This window comes from Netta rufina, assembly GCF_964035555.1.
Source record: "Netta rufina genome assembly, chromosome: 3".
NCBI lineage: Eukaryota > Metazoa > Chordata > Aves > Anseriformes > Anatidae > Netta > Netta rufina.
The window spans coordinates 18,521,920-18,549,868 of record NC_140125.1 but is presented as its reverse complement, the minus strand read 5'-3'; the positions used below and the strand labels follow the sequence as shown (position 1 = coordinate 18,549,868).

General features: G+C 38.4%; 1 protein-coding gene across 1 annotated transcript in view; it reads left to right on the top strand.

Moving 5' to 3' along the window:
- Window positions 1–27,949, top strand: part of ALK (ALK receptor tyrosine kinase) — a gene marked incomplete at both ends in the record, with an annotated part of 285,765 nt that overhangs the window by 186,086 nt on the left and 71,730 nt on the right. The window contains 2 exons of the mRNA XM_084285117.1: window positions 4,269–4,396; window positions 27,555–27,686. Coding sequence (XP_084141243.1) covers window positions 4,269–4,396; window positions 27,555–27,686 — 260 coding nt within the window. The remainder of the gene's footprint in view (window positions 1–4,268; window positions 4,397–27,554; window positions 27,687–27,949) is intronic.

The following is a 27,949-nucleotide window of genomic DNA, read 5'->3' as shown; positions in this document are numbered from 1 at the left end:
CAGTTGTCAGCTTACCAGTCTTATTCATCACTCCGTACACTGCTTGGAGGTTATGCAGAGGAAAACAGGAACAATCTGTTATCTGATGTAATTTTCTTTTGGGACCTCAGTTTCGCAGAATCACGGAATGGTTGAGGTTGGATGGAATCTCTGATATTTACTAGCCCAACTTCCTTGCCCTATGCAAGGTTAGCAAGAAGTTACAGAGATCCTTATCCAGTCGGATTTTGAATAGTCAGGAACAAAATGTATGGATAGAGACTCCATAACCTTTCTGGGCAACGTCTTCCAGTGTTAAATCATCCTTAGATTAAGCATTTTTTTTCTTTATAAGGGATTTCTTGCATTTCAGTCTATGCACATTCCCTGTTGTCCTTTCATTAGATATGACTGATCGGTTCTCTCTTATTTACACCCTTCCACAAGATCTAAACACTGATATGATCCTCCCTGAGCTCTTCCCCAAGGTAACCAATCCCAATTTTCTCAGCCTCTCTTTCTATGACAGATGCTCCACTGCCTGCTTATATTATAAATTATAGTTCCAGCAGTTTGTTGATGAGGACATGATGGGAGACAGTGTTGGAAGCCCTACTAAAGTCAGATTAAGCAACGTCTACTGCTCCCCTCATCCACCAAGCCCATCATCTCACCATAGAAAGCTACCAGTTTGGTTAAATGTGAAATCAGAATGAAGAGACTCCACACATGGTATTGCCACAGATATCCTAGCAGATCACTGAAGTAGCTTTTCTGCCACATTGTTAAAATGCCTCCTTTCTAAAATTAGATTCATAACATAAGCCACTCACAATAAATCTACTACTAACTAACATCTAATGCATATCGGTTATACTGAAGTACATCTTGCTACTGCCAGACAGCCTCTATTAAAGGATCTTCAAATGAGTATGGTTTTGTTAAGTACAGGGTATTGTATGGAAAGATTTGGATATCAGAGTTCCTATGCTGCCGCAGACTGATGGCAGAATTGACTCCAATCTTGATTTGCTAATGGGTCTCTGTACTGACCTGGTAGCTATTTTAGTCTCCCTAATAAATCTACCAGTTAGTGTCATCTCCAGATCATTTATTTTTGTGTCTGTGAAGAAACAGGATGATACTTGGGAATTAATTTCACATGAATCTTTGAATCTCAGACAACCTATTGTAGGAATTTGTTCCACAAAACAGGAATATATTTTGTAGTGAATCTGAACTTGAGTGAATCTGCCTTTTCCCATCTTGCAATCGCAGAGAAATAAAATACCTGCTTGGCAACAGCTCTGGGAGTTAATAAAGTTTCTGTGGTAAACTATGAGAAGCCCGAGAATTTCAAACTGAAGTTATTGCACCAGTAACTCAGAAAAGCAATTCCTAAAACTCTCGGCACATTTATCCAGAGGGTTAGCAGTAGCACAGAAATGGAAATCATTGTTGAGAGCCACTGCGTACTTGGAATTAAAACCCATCAGTCTTCTGAAACCGAGGAAAACAATTTTTGTGACATACAGATGCTTCTGTAGTTCATAACAAAAATTAAATCTAAATCTTCTTTTTTACCCTGTTTGTACGGAAATTCATATCCTCAATCCTTGTAATATACCTAACTTGAGATGACATCAAAAGAAATAATGCACAGAGAAGCTAGGCATTTAAAATACTTTCAGTGCTTCATTTTATTTAATTTCAGTAAAAACAGAGTTATCCATTTGGGTGAGGGGTATGAGAAAGGAGAGAGAGGATGACTATATCATCTTCTGAAGCTGGAACCTGAAGCACAAGAGATGAAATGTGGAAAATGAAGATAACTGTAAAAGATGCATAAAACTCAGAAGTCTAGTTTCAGAGTTCTTGCTGAAAAGGGAGGAAGAAAGAGACCTGGTAAACCACAAAAAAAAAAAAAAAAAAAAAAAAAAAAACACAAACATACAAAAACAAACAAAAAACCCCACAGTGTTTGCTTTTCAGAGTTGCGAGTTGTACAGTTAGCTGTCATCAGTGCCTTTTTGCAGTCCTTGCTTAAGAATATTTATTTAGGTCTTTAGCATACCTGTTGGCACCTTCCTTGCCTGATGGGAGTTGTGTCATATTGAACAGAGGGTAGTGACACTGCTGCATTCCTGCTGAGATAAAAAGTGTGTCTACCTCCGGCACAAAGAAAAGTCTCCTAGCTATTAGAAGTATAGGGTCAGTGATTTGGGATGGATCCTCCCTTGTAGTGGGCACAGATGTTGGTTGGTTGGTTGGTTGGTTGGTGCAAATGGCACAGCGAGGCAAGGGCAGGGAGAAACACACACGTGTCCATACATATATTGTTATTCCTATTTGGAAGTGTGCCTTAGTTTGATAACATCCAAATTTTGGCATACTTCTGGGGAAAGACGTTCTTTGTCATACTATGCTACATGGTTTGTTTTGTTCAAAACTATGTTGCAACGGGTTTCTCCGTCCCTTAAGTCAAATGCATTCTTGTGTACAGCCCACACAGTCACAAATCTATGGTGGGTGATGGTCCTACTTGATAAGGAAACATTTGAGTTTCAAGAGGATATTGTAATAGAGCAATGAAAAATTTGTTGCACCTGACCAATTATGTTAACCAAAAATAGTCTTCCACAAAAATACTTGATATTGGGTACTTGAAAGCAACTACAGGAAACACAGTAAATTTTTGTTCTCATCTTTAAAACTGCAGCTGGAGCTGTAAAGAGCATTTTCTAGTAGGTTTTATGAGACACCCATTTTCTTGTTTTTCTCCAAGTACAATATGCTAAAAAAGAAATCTGTGTATGTGTGTATTAGTAGTAGAGAAACCGAAAAGTGGGTTAGTAGTTACTGAATGGGTTTACAGACAATCTCTCATCTCTGGTCATGTTTATGGTGAGTGACCAGTGAAATGGGTGATGGACTCTGTACAGCTGCAGGAGTAATGCATGCCTCTCCGAAATCATTCATTCACTAATGGTGTCATCGAGTGTTTTTATTGGCAGCCTGTACACAGTAATGAAAGATGAAATGGGCCAGAGAGCGTTATCATAGTTACTTTGTTCCGTAGCGGTTCTATGATTCTATGGAAACTTCTGGGGTGTACAGATGTTACAATATGACAGACATAAAATTACAATACAGTATCCGGGGTTGGAAGGGACCCACATAGAACATCAATTCCAAATGATGGCTCCACACAGGACCACCCAAAAATCAAACGAAATGTCTGAGAGCATTGTCCTAACAGTTCTTGATCTCTGGCAGGCTTGCTGTCATGACCACTTCCCTGGGGAGCCTGTTCTAGAGCTCAACCACCCGCCCAGTGAAGAACCTTTTCGTAATATCCAGCTTGAACCTCCCTGATGCAGCTTCATGCTGTTCCCTCGGTACTATTGCTGATCACCAGAGAGAAGAGATCAGCATTTTCCCCTCTGCTGCCCTTTGTAGGCCATGACATGGTCTCCCCTCAGTCTCCTCTAGGCTGAACAAACCAGAGGATAGAAGGTAGACATTGAAGAAGGCAAGCCCTTAAAGTCTTCTGACATCTCAGAGAGTAGACTAAGGTTGTACAGATTTTCTGTTCTCATTTACTTATGGCAACAAGCAGACTAGGTTGAAACACTCTTGCAGTATACTATGTTAGTTTCCAGCACTGTTTCTCCATTCCATTTCCTTGATTTATTTGGTAGAACTCTTTGTTTGTCTGTAAGGCCAAAACAAAATGAACAAAACAAAACAAACAAACAAACAAAAAGCAGAAAGAGAAATGACATATTTTAGTTGTAGTTCTTCTTGTATGTCTAGACATTCCAGCCAGCCACATCAGAAGCAAAGCATGCTACCTCAACCAGCACCACAGTGTTGGGAATTACCATGTTTGCACGAGTCCTTGAGCCTGGCTTATTGCCCAAGTCTGACTAACAGCCTTTGCCAGTGAGGAGCAGGGGGAGCGATCTCTAGAGAGCATATACGTGTGCGCTACAGATTTCACAGCTTGCTTTGTAAAGAAAGTTAAGCTTCTTTGAAACAGCAGGCGGATATCTCTGAGAAGTCTGTGGACTCTGTGGAAATCTTTGTGCTTAGAAGCTTACTTTTGCAAAATCTGTGGGAGGGGAAGGCACTGACCATGGAGCACCATGAGATGATGGGGAGCAGGAGGAGAGAGCAAAGTACAGTATGGCCAGCCATATGCAAAGCTGCTTCTCTGGAGGCTTCAGTCCTCGTAAAATAGCTTTTATCATTCTTCTTTGTTCTTTCCCTTTTCTGTATGAGTGCAGATGGGTACTGCTTCAAAGGAGAGTTGGACATCTAGAGAAACCGTTCCGGATCTCACTGGAGTATGTTGCTCATGGGAACAAGAGCATAGCAGCTGTGGATTCCTTTGCAATAAAGAACTGCAGCACAGGTAATGTACCATATTTTATTGTTTCTGGCTCATACTGTTTTGATGCCTTTTTAGATATGAGCATGTTTTCTGTCTAAGAAACTTCACAGAATTAAAGTTTTTCATTTGACAGGTTACTTAAATATTCGTTTTTACTATTCTGTTCCAGAGAATATATTTTTTAAATGTTGCGTTAGAAGTTTTTAACTTCTTGAAGGGAACAAGATCTTTCTTTCCCCCTTTTGGAATGAATTTCTAGGAAAATTCAATTTGGGAAAAAACAGATCAGTACTTTTCCTGGCTTGCCAGATGCATATCCTGACAACTTCACTTTCTGCAGCAGAAAATAGAACAGATGAATGGTTCTGAAACAAGATATATTTCAAGTCATCTTTGGATATTCCTTGTAACAATTTCAGAGTTGGTTTTTTTTTGAACAACTATGGTAAAGTTGGTTTTATAAAGCATACATTTCTTTGGAAATGTTCCAAAGTAGTTATTGTGGAGTTACCCCTAATAGCTCGATACAGTGTGTGGAATTTTAGTAATGGGCAACCTTAACAGGAGGTTAAGGAGCTTTTTTAATACAAGCTTCATTATCAATTTAAGTATGTAAATTCAGTGCTTTTGTGTCAGAAGCAGCTGTGTTTTAGTTCTAACATCTTTATGGAGATTGTGAAACATACTGAAATCTTTAGGTGGCTTGTCAGTGAATATTATTACTTGTAGCACTTAACACCTTTTCTCAGTTTGATTTACTTAGAATACTGCTCAGTGGCATGTTCTCCATTTCAGCATAACTATGACAGGGAAATCTGTTAGGGAGTATATGTTGTTTTCATTATTTACATTACTCTCCACAGAGGTCAGTTGTATTAAGGGCTTTATTGCACTGTTCATAGATAAAGATGAAGATCCCTTAGCTCCAACAGTGAACAGCTTGACCTTGTGCTAAAAGTGCGAGGCATATTCGGGCAGAAAGCATCTGCTCTTCTCCTGACATACAAAACTCATCTTGGTATATCTGTAAGGATGAAAAAGAAAGTATTTCAACACTGCAAATCAAAGAAGTAAATGGGAGAAAAGTCATTCATTCCACATTGTTTGGGGAGTATGTTGCAACAGACTGCAGAAATTGTTCAGCTGCTATGAAAGTACATAAATTCTCTTGGGAATGCCTGAAGGAGAGTCATTGGTGACAAGGAAAAGCACTGTTGGCTGAGTTAAAAGTTCATGTTGTTTTAGTGAGACATGTGATAGAAACTAATACCAATACTGGACATATAACAACATAGAATCATACAATGGGGTGGGTTGGAAGGGATTTTAAAGATCATCTAGTTCTAATCCCCCTTCTAGTGGAAGGCAGGGACACCTTCTGCTAGATCAAATTTTGAGCAATTTTGAGATTGCTCTGTGGACTTCTCTGGATGACTTGGTCCAGTGCTTCACCACCCTCATAATGAATGCCTTCATACTATCTAATCTAAACCTACCCTTTTTTAGTTCAAAACTCTTACCCCTGTTCTTTCACTACATTCATTGATAAAGAGTCTCTCCCCATCTTTCCCGCAGGCCCCCTTTGAATATTGGAAGACATTTATAAGCTCTCCGTGGAGCCTTTTCTTCTCTAGGCTAAGTAACCCCAACTATCTCAGTCTGTCTTCATAGGAGAAGTGCTCCAGCCCTCTGATCATCTCTGTGGCCCTCCTCTGGACGTGCTCTAACAGGTCCATGTATTTCTTATGCTGTGGGTCCCAGAGCTGAATTCCGTACTCCAGGTCTCACTAGAGAGGGAGAATCACCTCCTATGACCTGATAGCTACACTACTTTTGATGCAGCCCAGGATGTGGTTGATTTCTTGGGCTGCAAGCGCGCATTGCCAGCTCATATTCAGTTTTTCATTCACCAGTATCCCCAAGCCCTTCTCCACAGGAAAAAATACTGTTCTGAAGATGACAGAAGTTGGTTGCTGAGGCTATTAAAATATATTGTGAGCAAAAGAAGGAACAACTGTCCTATTTTGTCTACAGATTTTTGCAATTGGTTACTCTTCTATTCTGTTTACAGTACATGTTATATGAATAATACAACCAGGGAAGAAATCCATACATTCATTTTTTAGGTGCTTGAAACTGCTATGCCCCCCGCACACAGGTGAAGACTGGGCCCATTTTACTAGAAATCAAGTAGTGATGAGCAGCCAAGGTGTCACTTTAGGCTTGGAGGAAATACGGGAAGCAATAAGAAAAGATTCATCTATATTTAATTTTTCTGCAGCTGTTAGAAGCTTCTATGCAGTTTAGGTAGTTGGATACCTTAATATCACTGAAGAGTCCAAAACATAGGTGCATTTGGAAAAGAAATACCCAAGAAACAACAGCAACTCTTCTGCCTGACTTTTCTAAGCCTTTTATACACAATATGTACAATTTAAAAACAAATTAAGGGGCATAGAAAATCTTAGGAAATTGGTCTACCATTTCCATAGTTGAATATAGGTTTGAATCTAAATTAGATGTTACTAGAGGTGTGACAAAGGTAGAGGTTTGGGATTGGGATTTGCTTTTGAACATTGGAAATTCCATTTTGCAAGTTCTTTAATGATGGAAAAAATGGAATTCTTGCATATAAAATGCAAAAATGACAGCCTATTGGGAATTTAAAAATAAAAAATAAAAATCATGTGCTGATAACATTCTGAGGTTTTCTATAATTCTGAATTTAAAAGTTCAAGATTGAAATCCCATCTAACCAAAATTTGTTGATGAGAAATACAACTCTGTCAGTGTCGTTGTGCTCCACATTTCATTCCTTGTGCTCCTTTCTTTTTCATTCAACATATTAGAAAGACAAAGTGATTTGTTCCTTCAATATCTTCACATTCCCCAAATCCTATCATATAATTAATTATTCTTGATCAGGTTAGGTTGATAGGAAAAATGAAAATCTTTGCAAGCTGAGGGTTTCCGTTTGTTTAATGCTCAGGATGAGCATTAAGTGTATCTGATACATCTCTTACCATTGCCATAGTTCATCACCACCATTCTTCTCATGTACTCTGTCAACCTCTCTACCTTTAATTCATTAAGGGCTTTTTAGCATCTTAAATGGATTCAAGTTTTTAAATACTTTTGTGTACAGAAAGTCTTTCTGATGCATGGGGCTAGATTCTGATTATAAAGCTCCGAAAAAGCTGCTTGTACTTCTGCAGGTTTGGGATCAGGCTAGTTAACAGGTAGCGTTTCCTATAGTTCTACATCCAATTGATTTTAAGTTGCTATCTTAAACGTGAAGCAGATCATGTTTGTCACTATGTAAAACCTGAACTATTGATTGTCTAATCATCTTTCTTACAACTTATACAGTGTGATACAAAGCAAAAATATAAAAAATTACAAATTGTAGAGAAGTAATACACTCATTTAATGTCAGGTTGTTTTTTTTTTCCCTTCTACAAGTAATTGGTACTGTGGCATTTGATAGTCGATAGTAATTTCTAGTAATAAAAATAGAGTTAATTTCCTAAGTAATGTATTGACTTATTAATGATATTTAATGGGTTCCTTACAATTTTATTGTAGTTGTAAATTAATTAGTTTGCTAACTTACTTCCAAAAGTCTTAATTAAAGTACCTAATAGTAAGCACAAGTAAATGACAAGACACTGTTTTACTTAGCAGTGTTTGATTTACCAATTCTAAGTAACTTTTTATGTAAGAGGCATGGAGGTCAAATGCTTCTAAAATGTGTTAAAGGTTTAATGATGCTCTGAGGCTGTTAAAAACAGTTATTTCAGATGCTCACCCTGTCTAAGAGGAAGCACTTAGCTTTCAAGTTTTCAAGCTTAATAGGCAACATTAAAAATGTATTTATTTTGAAGCAGGGAGAGAATATATGTTGTTGATTTCTTAAGTTAATGCTACTGTCCATTCAGCAATAGCTTTTTCAGGAGATACTAAAAGTACATAGAAATACACTTCGTACCTTCAGAGCTAGTAAATAGTTAGTTCTGTAATGATCTTGTGGTTGTAATAATACATGCAAATTTCTGAAAGTTGAAGTTAAGGTTATACAAAAAGTAAAAGCCTGGATCCAAAGCAAAGGACTTCTCAAGAAAGGGTAGGTTTTGAAGGTGATTTTACTGGGAAAAAAGATAGTGAGGGAAGAATAAGGAATACGAGCTTGAAAAATACATGAAGAACTATGAGCAATTGCCAGATAGATTTTTTTCATGATTCCTTTTGATAAATAGTCTAGCAACAGATTTATTAATCAACTGTAGGAAATCAATAAGGATTTTCTTCAAGCAGGATTAGTTATATATCTGAATCATTACTAAAATTATGTATTTGTGTATTTAGACAAAACCCGAATATGTGTCAGTTTCCCACACATGCTTGCTTTCTGTATTTTGTCTTTTAAATGAATTTTCTAACAGGAAGTTCTGGTTAACTTAAGGAGATACCAGTGAGCACCTTTTCAAAATAAGTTCTTGATGCTTCCTACTGGAAAACCACATAGAAAAGTTAACCTCTTCTAAACCAAGAACTGAAATAGTATCATCGAATCATTTAGGTTGGAGAAGACCTTCAAGATCATGAAATCCAACCATTAACCTCACTACTGAGTCCCGTTACTAAACCATGTCCCCATGTCATGGCATACCTATAGCTAAGGTGTTAATAATTAATTTGTATTTTTTGTATAGCTTTTAAATAAGTTTCATTTGAGTAAGATGTTAGCAGAAGATTTATGAAGCAACTAAAATGTAAATAATTGTTTATGAAACATTTGCTTAGCTGTAATAATGGGACAGAATAGAGAAGATGTACCTTCAGTGACAAACATGTCATTTTATTTGGTCTGGAGATCCACCACTTCTCAGATATTTCAGGAAGACCAGTGAACAGAACAATGAGCACAGTCTATTGTGCTATTGTGATAGAACTGAAAAACAGACAAAAAAAAAAGGTAGTCTTTAATTTCAGTAGTAATTGTCTCTGTTTGAGGTTCAGGACCAACATTTACCATAATACTTACTTGGGAGGGCCAGATCATTTCTGTTTAAAGGAAGCTGGAGAATTGCCTTTGGCATTAATGCCACAATTAAGGAACGTAACAAGACAGAGGATAGATCCAGAGTAAATTAAGTCAATGAGAATTATTCCATATGTTTGGATTATGTCTCAAGTATCCTTCATTTAAAAAAAATAAATAAATAAAAATAGGCAGATTGGCTGCATTTTTCTTGGAGTGGCCTATGCTATTTATAAAGTTTCAGTGAGCTTGTTTTCCTTTGGATCTAATATCACTAATTAGGCATTTGGAAGAGCTTTATTATTTTAAGAATATTTGCCTCCAAATGCATTCTTCACCACCTTCTTCACCATTGACCTCTTCTCCCCATGAGGCAAGACTGATTATTCTGACCTCAGGCTGTGTACCAAAAACCACCTCTAGCCTGGAAGTCTTTTAATCCTTTAGGGAACTCAAGTTGGAGAAAAAGTGCTTTAAAGATGAGTGTGGTTGCTGTAGTGAAGTTAAATCATTTGAAGGCAAAACAAAGTGAAAATTATTTCACTTGTGGTTTGTGCCCATTTAAGTAAAATAAATTTAATATGCTTGTAATGGGACTTATCTCTTTTTTCATTTTTCCTTTTCATCTTTTAAAAATTAAGTTATAGTACCTAGGAATAAAAAAAATAAGCATTTTTAGTCTTAATATTGCTTATTAAAAAAATGCAGTAACTCTATTAATTGTAGAGCTTTTAACAATAATGAATTAGTCATTATGCATTTCCGTTGCTGACTACAAGCACTTGCTTATTGTAGAGCTGAATTTAGACAGTGATGGTTATGTTAAATGATTTAAAGTATTTAAAATATCAGTTTACTCACCAAAGAAGGGAGGGATGAACCTGAATATCTAAAGGATTTGATTTTCATAAGTCTGCCATGCCAGCATGTTGGTGAATGAGACCTAGTGTTCTGTTGTTTTACTCAATAGCCATCTGATGATATATATCTATCTATAGATAGATAGATAGATATGTGAGATATGAGGAAGGAGATGTAAAGAAATCCTTTAAATGGTGTAATAATGCTCATAAAACTATTTTTTAAAATCAATGCACTCATATAGAAGGTAAAAAGACTGGAATCTGCCACAGAAAGACTGAATGTGAATGTTTCTTCTACAGAGTTACTGTCTTAACCAAGGTGGGCAGGTTCCTCTAATTCAAAAAGTTAGGTGATTTGGGTTAAGAAACAAAAATGAGAAATCTCAATTTGTAAAATTCAAGTCTTTAATTATCAAAAGAGAAGGGTCTGCTCTTAATTGGTACTGGAAACTGCTTGGGAGACACTGCAAATCCCTTAGCTCCTCCTGCAAATGTTGGCAGCTGTGGGTACTATGTACTTTTTAACACCTTGAAGAATTGGCCGATACATAATCTTTATAATGCTGTATATGATTTTTATCCTGACCTTCTCCCTTAATTAAGGCTTATTTCGACAGGGGAGCCATTGATTCAGTGTAGGAAAATGAACTCTGTAATCTTCTTTCCCCAAATTGAACTTATTTTTATTACTATTAATTGCTGCCACTTAGTTCTTGTGATGTTTTAATTGTTTGGATTTATTGAAACAATCATAGGATTCACTGTACTCACCTGAGAAATAGGGAGGACAATGATAATTTATGGATGACCCAATGATTTTAAACCAGTGTTACTCCACATTCAAAGATTTACGCAAGTCAGTCCACTGTGTAAGTAGATAACAGTCTATTTCTCCCTTTCTCTTTCTGTAATAAAATCCTGCATTTTCAAAAGACTGCAAGACTGCCAGCCTATAACAGAGGGCATGCAGAACCCTGATTTTACTAAAACAAAGTTAAGAACAGGTTTACTTAGAGTTTTGTTTTATACGGAACCATGAAGTTTTCTGCTAGCTGTAGGGAAGGTGGTGATTTGACCAAGACTGATGATGTTTAAAGATGTCAAGACCTCGCTATACAACTCGATTCACGTTAACAAACAAAAGAGTAGTCATTGAGAAGAGGTGAAAGACAGTGGGGAACCTTATAAAGTCAGAACAGAAGAGGGAGATGATCAAGCTTTTTGAGTTAGACTGAGTGAACAAAAAAATAAGCAAGACAGGGAGAGGTGAAGAAAGGAAAGGTGATGACCAGTAACAGTGAAAACAAATGACAGGGTATCAGGCAGGAAGAACTTATCTAGATGGTGGAAATGATTAAGAAGCTTGACCTGTTATAAAAGTGATTAAAATGAACGATCCAATTAATTAATTAGAACAATCAAACTAACTTGATGGATAATCTGTTACAAGGCAGCACAGGGAAAGAAACCAAGTGAGACAGGGAGATTCAGTGAACTGTGAAAATTGATGAAATACAAAAGAATCGATCAATTAACATTTTAAATAATCAAATGAGAAGACAAACGTGTTTAGGTGGAAGTTGGTCCCCCTTTCTGGCATGACTCATAGATATCAAACACACCAATGAGATACTTCTGCTTTGTAGTGGTACGGTGCATGGAGGATTGAAGAACAGGGTAACTCCTTCTTTCTTTACTACAGTGAAGTGTTCTTTAGATTTTGGCTCAAGGCACTTCTACATTTGGGGTCTTATTTTCTGAAGTATTTGAGTTGAGTTTGTTTTCTCCGTCCACGACATCTCATTACTAATCTGCCTGTCTGGGCCTTCCCTTTTCTCATACAAAACTTTCCATCTGCCTCAGGGAGTCCTGCTTGCTTTGTACTACTGTCCAAGTTCTGCACAGATGATTTCAACCAGCTTTCTTAACAAACAAGTTGCTGAACCAGTGCCACAAACATTGCTTGATAGTTCTGGGCTGTATCTAGTGTGAGAGAGATGTGACACATTAGTGTCAGCAGCGATGGATAAAGTAAAGTAGGTACTCTGCGATAGAACAACTAAAACCAAAAACCCAGCAGTGTAATTCTGAGTCAATTTCATAATATATAACTAGAAATGCCAGCTAACAAACCAGATGCATCATTTTTTTTCTTGAAAAAATTAAGAATCTGTAATGTGGGGCCAAAGTTTTCTGAAAAGGAGTGTATTCCCCTTCAACAAAGCAGACTTCTTTATGCTGTATTTGGAAACTCATAACCAGTAGCTGTACATCAGATCATTAAACCTGTGTGTTGTGATTCTTTTGCTTTGAAGTCATGGAAGAAGGTGGGGAAAGAGAGGAACTTTCAAAAGCTGCCAGGTGACTTAGGAGCACAAACTAATGAGAACTGTGCTCCTTAGTCCCCCAGGGCTTTTCAAAAATTCCGTTACTGAATTGCACTGAGGCTTGCCTTCCACCTGTGACGATGTGAAAAGAAAGTCTATACACTCTGGAGGCAATTTAAAGGAGTACCACCATAAATGAGGCATACAATGTTTTTATGAATTGAGAATTTGAAAGCCCTGCTAGTAAGACACATTGATCCAGAAGTCACACACACAGATGGTAAGATCTTAAATTACCAGTCAGGTTTTATTACATAAAAGAAATCTGAAGAACTGAAACGCAGAAGTTTTGTACCACTGGGAGGCTGCAAGAACCTAAATGAGTCAGCTGGATTCTGGGTCCAATTCCAGACTGCAGTATATTGTCCGTGGGGCATGACTGATGGAGTAGCAGCAAATTTGTAAGCAAAACAAGGTTTAGAAATGCTTTTCAGATTTACAAGGAAATATAATTTAGTCAGCTCATACAGAGAGATTTATCATGTTCCAAAAATTATATCAGTGTTGGATTTTTCATTTGATGTGAATAGAGATGAACAAAGCAACTATTTTAATATCTTAAAACTTTGAGGGTGAGAGGCAATCTATCCATTTTTGTGAGATGATGGATTGTGGCATACTGGGATCTAAGCTGTTCTGGTTGATTTGTGTGAGCCACAATCTGAAGTAAACGATTTTGCAGAGACTGCAGCACTGAATATTCCATGCACTTATGCCCAAATTATATAGTGGATTTTTAAGATGTCATTTAGAGCTGTAAGCAACAACTGCATAAATCCAGCACAATGGTATACAGTACAAAACAGGATGAATATTAAATGGAAGAAATTATATTTCTGTAATAATATCAGTGTTAATGTTCATTTATAGGATGTCATTATTGACTCCTTAATCACCTCGTGGAATAACTGTGTATGTAAATGTATTTACGGACATATGTTGATAGCAATGAAAACAGAATGGAAAAAGATCACTGTAAGATCAGGAACAGTAAGTGTAGAGTTTTGGCAATCATGTCAACTCATCAGGCACTTTTATGGTACACATCAGTAACAAAGCAGTAGTAAAGTGACTTATGTGTCTACGGAAATTGCCATGTGGCTTAGACAGCAAAGTACCTCAGGTATGTACTGCATGCAAGCTATTTCGTGAAGTAAGGAAAGTAAAGTGAGTAACTGTGAAGTCACTTGGGTAAATCTGCTGGTGGAAGTTGTAAAGCATGTTGCTCATCGATCATTGTTGGAGTTTTGACCACTTGCATCAGTTGAAGATCTGTCCCAGTGCGTTTAAATCTTTTGAAAAAGGAGACACCTAACATTTTTGGTAGGAACAACACTGTTTTTGACCTCAGTCTTGCCATTTCTTGTTTCTTCCCAACCAACAGAAGAGTTTGGCTTAAATTACAGCTGTTCTTTCACTGTTGGTAAAGGAGGCTAAAGCTGATGCTTAATGTTTGAATTATACATATTACTATAAAGTATTACACATTTTTAAAAAACAGATCACAGAATACATTTTTTAGGAAGTGCACTTTCTAAAAATATAGCTTACTACTAATGAAAGCGAATGAGAAACCCAAAATAACTGTTTCGGTGGTATGCTATAAAAAGGTCTACTCTGAGGTATGCTTAACCTGTTCATCTTCACACAGAGTGCTTTGCTGTGGTCCTTCTGTTTTCCTCAAATTTTACCTTAGCAGCATCTCCAACTTGCTCTGCTCCGAAGTGAAATCAATCAACTTGTCTCATTTGGGCAAGCCTGTTCCTCCTTTTTCCCTCTAGTCATAAAACATTCCTGCCTCTCTAATCTCATAATGCAACTTTTAGGGCAATTATTATTCCATTATAAATGTATATTTTAGCAAGTAGTCTTCAACTTCTTTGTTAATCTGTAGAATGCTATCTAGTTTGTGGCTTCATGTAGCTTGCCATAAATTTAAACGTTTCTACTTGCTTCTTCTGTTTCAGACATTAGCAGTGTCCGTAAAGCATTACAGTGTCGTACTCAAGTATAATAGCAGTCAGTACACTCCCTGGTTTATATTATTTTTTGACATTTCAAGTACAGAATACATTCTTGTCCTGTACAATTAAAGTGATTGCCAAAACAAAAGCAAACGTGTCGTGATGAGGCAGGATGTCACCAAATGGAAGTCAGTTTTGCAACTTCACTCTTTCTATACTGCAATCGCACAGCAATTCTGTTCTGCAAATACTACAGATGAGTTTATTACTTTTCCCATTTATTCACATTGTTATACCATCTGAGAGCATTACTAACAGGTGTGTCTGGTCTGTGCTGTGCACTGATTACAAGCAAAGGACAAAGAAATCAGATTGTAAATACCTTAATGCAAGTAGTAAGGCAAGTGTCAACAGTAGAATAAAGATGAGCAAAACCTTTTGGCTGGGCCACAGTGAGTGAACATTAGATTAGCGGACACCTGGGATGGAATTAGATGGGAGGAAATGGAAGCAATTTTAAATGTCCCTTTCATCAGTCTTAGAAATGAGAGAGAAATAGTGAGTGAACAGAATCAGGCCATTTGTGGCAGTAACAATAACCAACAATTTACTGGGGTATCCATAACAAGTTTAAATTGAAGTACTTGGCTAATGGAACAGGAAAGAGTAGCACTGCTGTCAGCTTTGAGTTTTCAGTTAATGTTAGACATCGCCTAAGCTGTAACTGTGTTGGTATAATTGAATACTGTCTCTCGAGAACTTTCTTATAAAATTGCATTTATCTTGAAAGTTACTCAGGCAGAGAGGTTGGTCATTGCAGACCTTCACTGTATGCCTAAGAAACTTTCTGTATTTGTGTGGGTTTTACCCAGTACCAATTGTTCATAAAGAGTACATAGGAAAAGCATTAGGTGAAGTAAATACGGTTTCTTTTCCAGTTTACAAAGCCAAGCAATGGAGTTGTCCTTTTCTCCATATTTCTTTGTCTTAATAGCATACAGGAGACCTCTTTCTTAACATCTAAATGTTGCTGATGTTGGCTTCTTTTTTTTTTTTTTTTTTTGTCTTTCGGAATTTGAACAAACATTTTGGGTGGATAGGAGACTAAAAATGTTCTCCTAGACTCCTGTTTACAAAGCTTATTTCCAAGCTGTTCAGCACAATTCTCAGTTTAGACCTCATCTGGGAGTAAACTCTGTATAGTAAGACATACATCTAATTCACAACATCACAGGATTCATCTCCCTATTCAAGATTTAGTTCAGACATTCAGATACTTTGTTGTATGAAGTTAGACAATGTCGTATTCATTTTTTGTGACTTCAGCTATCTGAAAGTTAGGCATCATGACAAAGCTAGTCTCTAGGGTCCCTCTATAGTCAACAGAGAGAAAAAGAGGCACTTCAGAGAGCAATTCATTCTACCTTTAGCATCATAGCATCATCAGAGTGTCAGAAAGGGGACAATGCTCTGCTTGAAGAATTGTAACCTAGAATTTCTAACAGGATTCTCCTTTTAAAGCCAGTGAGTGCTTTAGTACCTGTTATCTATAAAGTCTGCCCACTGATCCCTCACTTTTAAATGAAAAGCATCAGGTAAGGAATCACTAACAAACAGGTATTCCTCAATGCTCACTGGTTAGCATGCTAGATAAGTCATTCTATAGTAATTATTTTATATTAGGAGTGGTTTATTGAAAGTTTCTTAGGATAAACCCTGAAAAAGACTAGCAAGACTAACAGTGCTATCCAGGAATACTGTACAACACTGACATTAACTATACAAGTTTCATGCATGCAGTATTGACAAGATGCTTCCAGTCAGACTTAGACCGTCTGGGCTTGGTAAAAAACAGACAAGCAAACAAGCACCAGCTATGCTGGGAAACATGTATAAGTTATAAATATAAAGCCAGATATTAGATTTGGGTGACTGCTGATAGATGATGGAAAGCAGCCCAGCAATCACATCCACCAACTCCCTCAGCACCCTCGGGTGGATCCCTTCTGGCCCCATGGACTTGTGACAGTCCAGGTGGAGCAGCAGGTCTCTAACTGTTTCCACCTGAACTGTGGGGGGGTTCTTTGATGCAGCCCAGGACACAGTTGGCCTCGTGAGCTGCAAGCATGCACTACTGGCTCATGTCAAGCTTTTCATCCACCAGAACCCCTAAGTCTCTCTGCAGGGCTGCTCAATGAGTTTTTCTCCCAGTCTCTACTCCTGTCTGGGATTGCCCCAACCCAGGTGCAGCACCTTACACTTCAACTTGTTGAACCTCATGCAATTCATGTGCACCCACTTCTCCAGCCTGTCCAGGTCCCTTTTGATGGCATTGTTTTTTCCACATTGTTTTTTCAATTGCTTCCTTCCCAGTAGATGCAATTCCCTCTCTTGCATTATCTTGCTTGTTCTTATTACCCCTGTGAATGACTGTCACTTCTGTTTAAGCAGAACTGGTAACTCAATCCCTTAGTAAAGGCCTAAGCAACATTACGTCTAAATGAGGTTAAGATCTGTGTTATGTGCAGCATTTGCCTTGAACCTTAATTCATCTTACTTCTGCATGGATATCTGGTTACGTTCATGAATTAATAATTTCGAATCCAGTACTTTGAGATCATTGAGTTCTCACCTAAATTTCAGCTGACAGGACAAATCTTTGACATGAAGTGCCATTAAGAATCATGTCAGAGAATTAATATTCCATTATGTTAGCATAGTCAATTTTCTTTATCAGGAAAATATAAAACAAAAAGTTTGTGTATGTGTTTTGTTTTGTTTTTCTGGACGTATTATTGTAGCAAGTTTTTGTTGTTGTTTTTATGTTCATTGTTTCAATAATTTTAAATACTTCTCTCTGAAAATGATTTCCTATACATAAACATACCTTTTTATCTCCAGCTTTAATTTAAGGAAAGGTCTTTCCTGTGTAGTTCTATATTAAGACAGCATTTCCTCTGAATGTGAAGATACCTGCAGCTTTTTTATTCCATTCTCCTTGTTGTAGAAACAGGCTTGAGCTGAATATCTCTAATCAAGACCAAACTGTGCTTAGAAGTTTTCCAAAAGCTGCAAGTGGAAGTTGAAAGTCTGATGTTCCTCACTACGTCTTCTTTTTAAAAAAATGAGAAAGGGAAATACCCACTACTCTATAAATTGCCTCGAATGGGATAGTCAGAATATTTTTGTGTGTCAGAATTATTTCACACATTAGAATGACATCCTTTGAATAGTGACAAGTGCACAGCCACAGCGTTCCTCTACCTTGTTGCACCTCTGTATTGTGGCCTTGCTCCAGTAATCTTTAAGCAGGTAACAAGAGTCTGTAAGATGTTTAAATGCAACCAAGAGAGCAACAGCAATTTGAAAATTAGATAAGCTAATATGAAGTCCTCAGGTTGGTAAGAAATGTTGCTCTGGACTCACCTGTCTGAAATAAGTTAAGGAGTACTTGCACATGCCTCTTCCCTTGTGGATCAGAAGGTAAAGCAGTCCTTAACAGATGAAGGCATTAATCTCTCCTGCCAATGCAGCTGGAGAAGTACGTCTGTCTGCTCTCATTGCAGTCCAGTTAAACTCATTAGCACTGACAAAGGGGAGCTGAAGTGTTGTTGCTAAGGCTCGAGCCTTGCACTGCCTGAGAATTGTAGAGGGGAATATCTTTACCTTGTGAATTTCTGACTGTATATATGAAAGTAGTTGGCGTCTGTTAATTGACAGAGAGTAGCATCCTTAAAATAGAGAGAGACTATGACTTGTTTCCAGTTGTTGGGCCAAGTATTTGTTATGGATCTCAGGTCCCTTCTGTGCCATTTCTTCCTGCAATTTCTTCAAGAAGCAGTCCTTTGTTGTACTAAGTATCAAAGCAGAACTCAGACAGGCATTTTTTGAGAGTACTTTTATAAAGCATCTCTCTGTCTTCAAACACGTGTCCACCAAAGAGAAGCTTAGATTCAGACTTGGTGCTGGTAGAGTTCTATTACAGTCTCCACCACAATGAAAAGCAATTTTCACTTGAGTTTTGGAAATCTGAGCAGTTCTAATAGTGTTGGGTACTCCAGAGATAGTCTGCAAGTCATTCTGGTCAGAAACTGAAAGTCTCTGCTCATGATCTCAAAATTGTAATATGTACTCAGTGCTTCACCTACAGAAAACTTAATAACTTAGCTTCCAGAAATGACACCATCTGTACATATTGCTGGGTGAAGCTGGCAATTTATATCATTGCATTTGTTAGTACCTAATTTACTGCATTAATCAGTGAATGCCAAACAGGTTTGCAGATTGCATGTAGATCCCTTTAATCTGTCACCTTAATTGTCAGTGACATTTTTAATGTTGAGTTTCCATTAACTATTTTCTATACTGTCACTCACTGAGAAAGCAAAAGCAGAGCACTATGTCCTTCGTGCTCACGAGAAACTGAGTGAATCAATGGTTGTTTTTCACATTGGAATCATGCAAATCTGAGGTTCCCTCAGTGAAACCTGTATTTAACCAATATTTGCATTTTTTAATAAAATGGAGAGATTGTTTTCAATAACATCAGCCCTAACATGGTAAACAAATTTCCTCTTTGGTGCAGTGTCTGAGTGATTAGATTTCAGGGTACAGGACCAAGCTGAAATGATCCATGGCTTCTACAGACAGTTGCCCCAACAGCATGTGGTAATGATTCCAGCGATTCTGTCATCCTCAGTATTACAATTAGCATTTACTGATTCAATCAGTAAAGCCTTCCACTTTGGAGCCTCCATGTGTTACAAAAGGGATATGCAGTGTCTCCATTTTTATTCTAGGTTTGTTAAAAATGCAAATTTAGTGAGACAAAACTGATCAAAATTCTGGTCAAATTTAGTACGTATTTTGAAAAAAAAAAAAAAAAAACAAAACATAAGGGAAGAAATGGTAAATTTTTCCTTTTTTTTTTTTTTTTTTTTAATTTGAAATATGTTAAGTGGCATAAATGAAGATTAAATATCCAAAATGAAGCAAAATGATGCAGCCCAAGACATGATTGGCTTTCTGAGCTACAAGTGCACACTGCTGGTCCGTGTTCAGATTTTGTTCACCACTAAGTCCCTCTCCACAGGGCTGACCTCAATCCATTCATCGCCCAGCCTGTATTCATGTTTGCCACAGAACATGCCAGAAGACAGTAGTGCCTGAAACCCAGGTGGTCTTCTTGGAATTGTAATGTCATCTCTTCTCATGTTTTCCCCCGCTATCTTCAGTACTACCTCTGCTTACATAGAGCCAATCACTGCATTCTGCTCTGACATCTATGGGTTTGTTGTTGTTTGTTGTTTTGCTGTAATCATTTCCAGTTCGTAAGTTTCCCACATGTTCAAGGGTTAGCACAAGCCTCTGGCAGAGCCACATACTACAGAAAGTAGTCCTTCTCCAGGCTTTGTTTGATGTCCAGTGCCGTTGACCTTCAGCAACTTTGCTCCTGGGATAATTTCATTAAAGTGTAGCAAGGCTTGAAGTACAGCCTGGCACACAAGAGCAAAGAACTGCTACTTCTCCATCCCTTTTGACTGGCTTCAAAGCACCATGATGTAGGCAGCCTTCAGTGCATTCAGCTGGAAGAATCAGCAGTGAATCATACCATCCTCCAACATATTGATGTTCAAGGGCATGTAGAGGTAGGCTAACACTGCACTGATGGCCTTTTGCTTCCACAGAACCATAAAGCTGGATAGCCCCCATCCACATTAAGTCTCTCCCAGTGGCAAACTTGTTAATGAGTGACCAGTGTTATTGCTCTCCCTCACAGCAAGTGCTCATGTGCAATTTCCTTTTGCTTATGCTTTGAGGTTTTGAGCTATTGCTGCTTTGTTTTTGAACAAAGTGGAGATTTGCTCCTTAACAAAAATTTGTTGCACTTGTACAGTTTAGAACATCACAGGGATTGGCGCAGTGGAGAGTGGTGTGACATAAAACTTGCTTCCCCAGTAAGCTTCTGCTTCTACCTCTAATAACTATTGCTTTTCCACTGTGGGGCCACTGCTTTCCACAGAAAAGCCTTTGGCTGTGATGTGAGCCTGCATCACAGGGTACCCTGCTGAAAGGATCTACGTGCACATTTATGATTGTGTTGATTTGCACCATTCCACCTGTCTCCCCCAGCAACTGGTCAGCAGTAAGGCCGTAAACCTTAATTTAATGCTGCTGACAGCTAGAGGAGAGATGCTGCTTTAACCAGTTATAGAAGCAGAATTGCATTTTAGAAATGAGAAATGTGATTTCTATCTAAAGTGATGTTTGAATGTAGTAAGTGTCATACCTTTATTTCTATTTTTCGTGACAAGGCATACAAATGTACCTCTGTTTACTGTTTTGGCAATGCTGAGAGTATTCCTGAGAGATTACTTCGATGCTACTGTTGCAGGATTGAGAGAGAGGTTATATCTGACTGCACTGGAGTCAGTTCTTGACAATCCAAGCAGTCTTCTCTCATCTCTCATTTCTGTTACTTTTTTCTTGCATCTGGGCAATTTCAGTGCAAAAGGTAGAGATTGGGAGAGGAATCAGAGGTAGTCTGGTTTTGGCAGTTCATGATCTCATGTCATTATTTGAAATTGGTTGCTGCATGCAACAAATCCCCTATTGGGTTGTGCCTGGAACTAGGGAGTCTCATTGGGCAAAAGCAAACATCAGTAATTTGAGTGGATTTGGACCCAGCCTTCTAGGAAGCAAAATGTGAAAGATCACACATATTTCCTATCTGATCAACTGCTACTGGTTTACCCTCCCAAAAAAATGCATCTACTGTTTTCATGTCCTGTCTCCAGTAGCTCTGTTTTCTTTAAATCACTTCTGTGTCTGATGTTGAGAGTGGAGCAGTGTTAAATCTGCTGTTGTTGTCTATAAATAAGCTTTGGCGTGTTAGCCACTTCATGATTCTGTCAGAGTCTGCTGCATATGGCAAGAGCATTCACCTTCCAGTGAGCCAGCGGTCACCCCAATGAGCATTTCCCATGTGAAGGTTGTTGGCTGATAGGAGCTGGTCTCTAAGGCCATTCAGACCCAGAGAGGTCTGATGGAAATGGCAGAATTAATAGGAGAATTTGGAGCCTTCTGTTCTCTCTCTCCAATGTTTGTATTTTGAAATATTCACAGGAAATCAAAGAAAAGATTTTGCTGTTTTTTTTTTTTTTTTTTAGTTATTTTTGTTATTCTCTTTGATATTTTTTTTTTTAATCAGTTGCTTACTGCTATAGTAATCAGTGCTTTTAGGAGAGATATGAAAGCTAATTTGTTGCTGTGTTTTAATCTCATAAATATGCAATGCTAGTTTAGAGAAAAGGTACTCAAATAGCAAATGTGGTCTCATACTGAAACACTGGCAACAAACAAACAAACAAACAAACAAAAAAAAAACAAAAGAAAAGACACTTAGGATTTCAAAAAAAATTGCTCTATCCCTTTATGTTGTTATAAGTTAGAATGTCCATATGAAAGGAAGAAAACCTTAAAGATCTGCTGTTTGAGATATAAAAAATAATTAAAAAAAAATCTTCAATGTAAGGAATCCTCCTGGCATTAGGCTAGGCTAAAGCAGCAGGCATTTTAAAATTTGCACGCTAAGTATAACATCCCTGCTTTGAAACAGCAGCAGCAGCGAAGAGGGAGAGCATGTTAGAACTGAGCTGGATGAATTACTGCTGTAAGAGAGCTCCAAAACAGCAACTTTCCACTTGAGTTTCCTGACAAAGAAAAATATCTTTGAATACAAGTGTTTTCAGATCTCTTGGTTTTAGGTCACTATTTAGTTACATATTGTAATTTCTTAAGTCAGTATTTCTAACCCAGAATTGTTATGAAATTTTTGTTCTCCAAAAAAATTTTGGCATTTTTATTTTAGTGTAAAGTATATTTTGAAATGTTGGAATTTTCTGTAAAATGAACATTCTGTTTTCTACATCTCTCTAAGAGGCAACATTTCTCACCTTGGAGTAACTCACTGTGGCAGTGGTGTCCCCTTAGCATGCAGGAATCTTATTTCCTTACAGGTGTTAAAGAAATAAATTTCACAGAGCTCCTGTGATGAGTTTGTTTCCATTTTACATATAGGAAATAAAATATGAAGTTTATAGGCAATTTATGTGACTGGAAAAATGGGTACGTTTTCAGACATACTAACATTGGCTGCAATTTCTGCCCGTATCAGGCAGTCTAATAACAAGAGATCACCACCTCCTACAAATGTGGCTTTACTTGCATCCCTAGGCAATGACAACAACAGTACTAATGCTGTAACAAAGATTAAAGCCAGAAATCATGAAGTGCTGACTAATTTTGGCTTCCTGGCTTGGGAAATCTAGAATCCAATCTTTTTTCAAAGCCTTTTTTGAGGACATTGTATTTTTCAGGCATATCTCTTTCTGGTCTTGTTTGCAGCTGTGATTGGTAGGCTTTTCTGCAGATCCGCAAACAAGTGTCCTGGGGTGGGTACCTGGAAAATGAAGGCAGTCTAGCTGGCTGTGAAAGCTGTACTTTATCTGTCTGCCCTGTATCATGTTGGCATTCATTGGCCATTTGCTAAGGATGGTTGCAGTTCCCTTAAACATGAACTTTCCTCACTTCTTTCACTCTCCTACATCCTTCATTTTGCACATTCTGACTTCTGCAGTGGTGGAGGCAGAGGTATTACAGACTCACTGACAATGGACAATTTAATTTGACCTGGGATATGGCTATCCTCAGCGCCAAGTGACCCATCAACCTGCATATGCCTGCACTGCTATAAGGCTGACAAGTTAGAGATGAAGAGTGAGGAAACGATGTGCCCATGAGGAATGGGCGAGTCACAGCAAAATCAATAATCAAAAACTCCCCCGAGTTCTCACTATCCCTTTATAGCTAGGCAACAGTTTTTCTTTGTTTCGTGCAACCTTTAAATCCCCAAGTACGCTCTTTTCAAATATCTCTGACTCAGGGCCTTGAACTCCCGCCAAAGAAAAATGAGCAGATAATGATGAATACTTGTAACAGGTGAGTAATATCAGCAATGGTCCACAACACATGGTTTTCAGTGACTTTTGGTGGCTGGAGGGAGGAGCATGAGACTGCAACACTAGCCTCTTACAGTATTTTTAAAGAGCTGTAATTAAACACTAGGAAGGTTCTCTTTTTTGAGGAGTATTGTGCGTGGCAAGATAAGCAGGGTGGAATTCCATGTATGGATATTTCTTACTACTTATGTGCAATTAAAAATGGAAGTTTACACTTTGTTTTCACTTTTTCACAGCAACTGAGTAATTGACCCATTAGCCTCTCTTGTTTTTCTGTGCACTGAGTGGCAGTGCGTTACCTGGCTGTGGTGGTCCCAGGTTTCAGTACCATTGAAAATTATGGCCTGAGAAGTTCCATGTAACACTTGAAGGTATAATTATGTTCAGCTTGATTGGTCTTGCATGATATTTAGTAGTGCAGTCAGTTTGCAAGATAAGGGATGTCTTTGCAAAAACCTGTAGGAACTTGTCTTCTCTTCCTCTTGGCCAAGTGTGGTGGTAGTGAGTTTAAGGCTCTCATTTTTCAGCCATCAGTTGAGCAAGTGTCATGAGCAAACATCATACTTAGCTACACTTCTCAGGGACCAGTTTACCAGAACTTGCCAGTGCACGTTTCTCTGTTGATCAAGGAAGGATGGCAGAAGAGGAAGTCTGAAGAAACCTGAGGCACATCTGCTGCAAAGTAAATTATATCCACCTTGGCCCCACAGTCTGAGCAGTAAGTTGCTTATCCTATGTTAGGCTAAGCCATGCCATTTTTGCCTTTCATGTTGATCATGCTGCACAAAGACTAACTCCAAAATCATGTGAATCAAGTGAATCAAGAGCCCAGGATGTATCATTTCTGTCCAGGGTCTGGTAGTGGATTTGAATATTGCCAAGACTGGGCTGTGTTCAGAAGCAGAAAGTGTGAGGTACAAAGTAAGCACTTGTTCCCCAAGGAGTTGTTTGTTTCTCCTTTTGATTTAGAGCCTGAAATGGCATTTGTTTAAAGTTGTTGCTTAAACAATGATTTATAAGACTCCAAGCCACCCATGGTACAGCTTAATGATTACTGTACTTTATGGATGCCACTGGCTACATAAACACTGCTGTAAATATAAAGGATGTCTCCCACAATTTTTACTTTGATACTTATTTGATGCAATTCATTTTCCTTTCCTTGCACATCTTCTGTGTATGAGTCTAGACCACTTAACTTAGTGATCCAGGTCATTCTGGCTCAGCTGGCCAGGAGTGGTAAGGGTTGGGAAATGAAAAGTCAGATAAAAGGTCTGTTTTTGTTACAAAATATTTTAATTGAAGATTAAGTTTCCTTGAGCTTGGTTGCAAACATCTGCATCAAGTGGCCCATTAAAAGGGTCGTTTGTATTTGGATTTTTTTGATTAGGTATTTGACTTATTAGTTTATCTTCTCTTTTTTTCCGATTCATTTTGCCTTTGTGCATACAGTAAGCAAGCAAACAGAAGACAGAGACATTCATGCACTGTCACAGACCCCAGTCTTTCCTTCAGCTGCTGCTTTGCTATTTGTGTTCTCTAACCTATACAGAGAGCATGTATGAATATGTGCATCTAATGTAAATCTGAGCTAATTCAAGTGCCATCTCCACAAAAATGAATGAGCATGCAAACCTGCTGTTTCTTTTGAAGGACAATCTCCTGTAATCACCTAATGTCTAGCTGCAACTGATGGCTTTTATTACCACAGTGAGTTTATTTCAGGGGATTTATGCTTTTGGGATGCACAAAAGACACCTGGGAAGACAGTAGGTGCTCTTGAATACCTCAGTTCCATTAAAATTAGAGTTAATGCAGTCTTGTGCTTGGAAAACCAAGTGTCTTTACAAAGTTGTAATTAATTGAATAAACAGAACAACTCCATTGCCTACAAGACCCTCCTCTGAACATCTGCATATGATCTTCAAACACAGCAGCTGCTGGGCTAAACCACAGAGATTACTGAAAAGGTTGCAGGTAAACCAAGTGCGATATGAGAGCTGGTAATAAATGTGGGAATTCCTTCGAAAGCGTATTTGGCAAATATGTGGCAAAAATTCAGAGAAGCAAAAATACTTCTAAATTTGACTAGGACTTCAACATTTTTAAGAATGTCACAATATTTCTAACCTAATGGAATCATTCTGGGTCTTGACTCTTATCCTGGGTGGTACTTAGGTGTGTACTGGGAACACAGTACACCACAGTTTCATTGCATACCCCAAGGAGAAGGGATCACTTACTGAGTTACTGGAGTCACTTCTCATTTGCACACTGGGACTGGTTTGAGGCAAGTGAAGAGGAAAGGCAGTGTCTTTTAAGAGAGCATTTTTGCAAGGAGCACTGCAAGGGCAAGGAGGATATCTTCTACACTGCCTTAAACCTTTACCAAGGGGCCTGCAGAAATTGTCAGCAACCAACTGGGTTGAGTTACTTGGCCTATTTTTTTTCTGTGAAACTCTCCTCTGTACTCATGCTTTGACCCTGACTGAAATACAAGGGCACCGTGCAGTTTGCATGCAGCAAGACAGAATTGCTCCAAGGCAGTCAAAAGAATTGAGCTGACAATAACGAAGATCACCCTTTTCAGGAGCCAGGGTCTTTTATTAAAAAAAATTTGACATGTATTCCCCCCACTCCTGAATTGATTTGTACCATAAAACAAGCTTGAAGAGAAGTAGTGGTTGTTTTCCTCCATGCTTCATTAATTTTTAGTTTTGGCAGGCAATATAAATAAAACTATCAAGTGCACATCTAATTGAATCACCGATGATTCCCAGCTCCCTGCTGTACCAGAGAACATGATGTAGCTGCACTGTTTAGCAAGCATGGATGAGCTAGGCAAACAATGGCTCACTCTGCCCAGAGGCTTTGGTTTAATCTTTAGCACTTACCCATTCAATAAGAGACAGGGCAGGAGTTTTTGCAGTGGGGAATTCACAGCACAGACCTCTTTGTACTTCTAGACTTGCCTTCTAGGAGTGATGAAGTGGAAACATATCTGTGCAGACCATGAGGAAGGTTTCTTTCTACATCCAGATTATTGTGGAGGGGGCTCTTGCACTTAGCAAGCTTGGCCTCCTCCTTACATACTGACTGTAGGTTGGTCTTAACTAACTCATACCTCCTGCAGGTGACTGATCTGGAGCATGGATTTAAAAAATAAATTAAAATTAAATTAAATAGCCAAATCAGTCCTTGTTATGTGTGTATCTCAGACACAGTCAAAGGATTCAGGTTGAGAGAAGTCCCATGATAAGGAAAATTATGCTCATCAGGCTGGATGATCTCTGACTACTCAAGTGACAAGGGAAAGGAGTGCCTCTAAAGAAGGACTGTGGTAAGGATCCCTAGCACACTAAGGGTCCTTAGTACTCAGAATCATTTCTGAATAGATGGTACTGGCTGATTGTGAATGGATGGTACACATGTTCGGTGACATGTCACAAGAGTTGGCTACTTTCCACAACATTGTTAGCTGCCTTTTGCTACTTGACATAGGGAAAATGAATGAGTGATTTTTGTATCCTGGTAGATGTAGACTGCTGCAGGACTCCCAGATTCATGGGGAGGGGATCATGCATATCATGTCATTCTTGAGAAGTATCATAGAGCAGGCTGTAGGATTTCAACCCTCTTTACAAGGTTCAGACCTGCCTTCCAAGTAACAATGACAGACATGCATGAAGAACTTAAGTTCTGCATTAGGTGGGCTGTTAGGTATTTGGCACAAAACAAACATGTTGAACAAAAATAAAATAATTACTTTATCAAGTAATTAGTGGACTAAGGGGGTTTCACAAGGTCTTTCTCCTGTTCAGTGTTATCCAGGATCCTATGGCCTATTGGCTTGGAGAAAGGCAATTCAGTAACCTGAAATGGCTTTTGTTTTCTTTTTCTCTAGGATCTGCTTCTGTATCAAAAATGGCTCTGGAGGGTTCTTTCATCTGCTGGAATGGTACATCGATCAGGCTGGGCCAGGCATGTGACTTCATCAGAGACTGCCTTGAGGGAGAAGATGAGGGAGATATGTGCAGTGAGTAAATCCAGATCCTCAGGACGTGTCCTTTTTCCTTCTGAGAGAAGCTGAACATCTGCTTCCAAAAGCACAGATAGTTTTGAGTTTTAATGCCTGAGACTTCAGTAGTAATGAACTAATTTGGTGCTATCAAAAGACCAGTGTCCTCCACAACACATGCACTTTCTCTGAACGTCTGCCTAGAATGGACCATTCAGTATGTTTCTGTTTGCCTTCATTAGTTCTGCAACAGGTTCTTAAGTTGCTCTCAGTGCTTCATC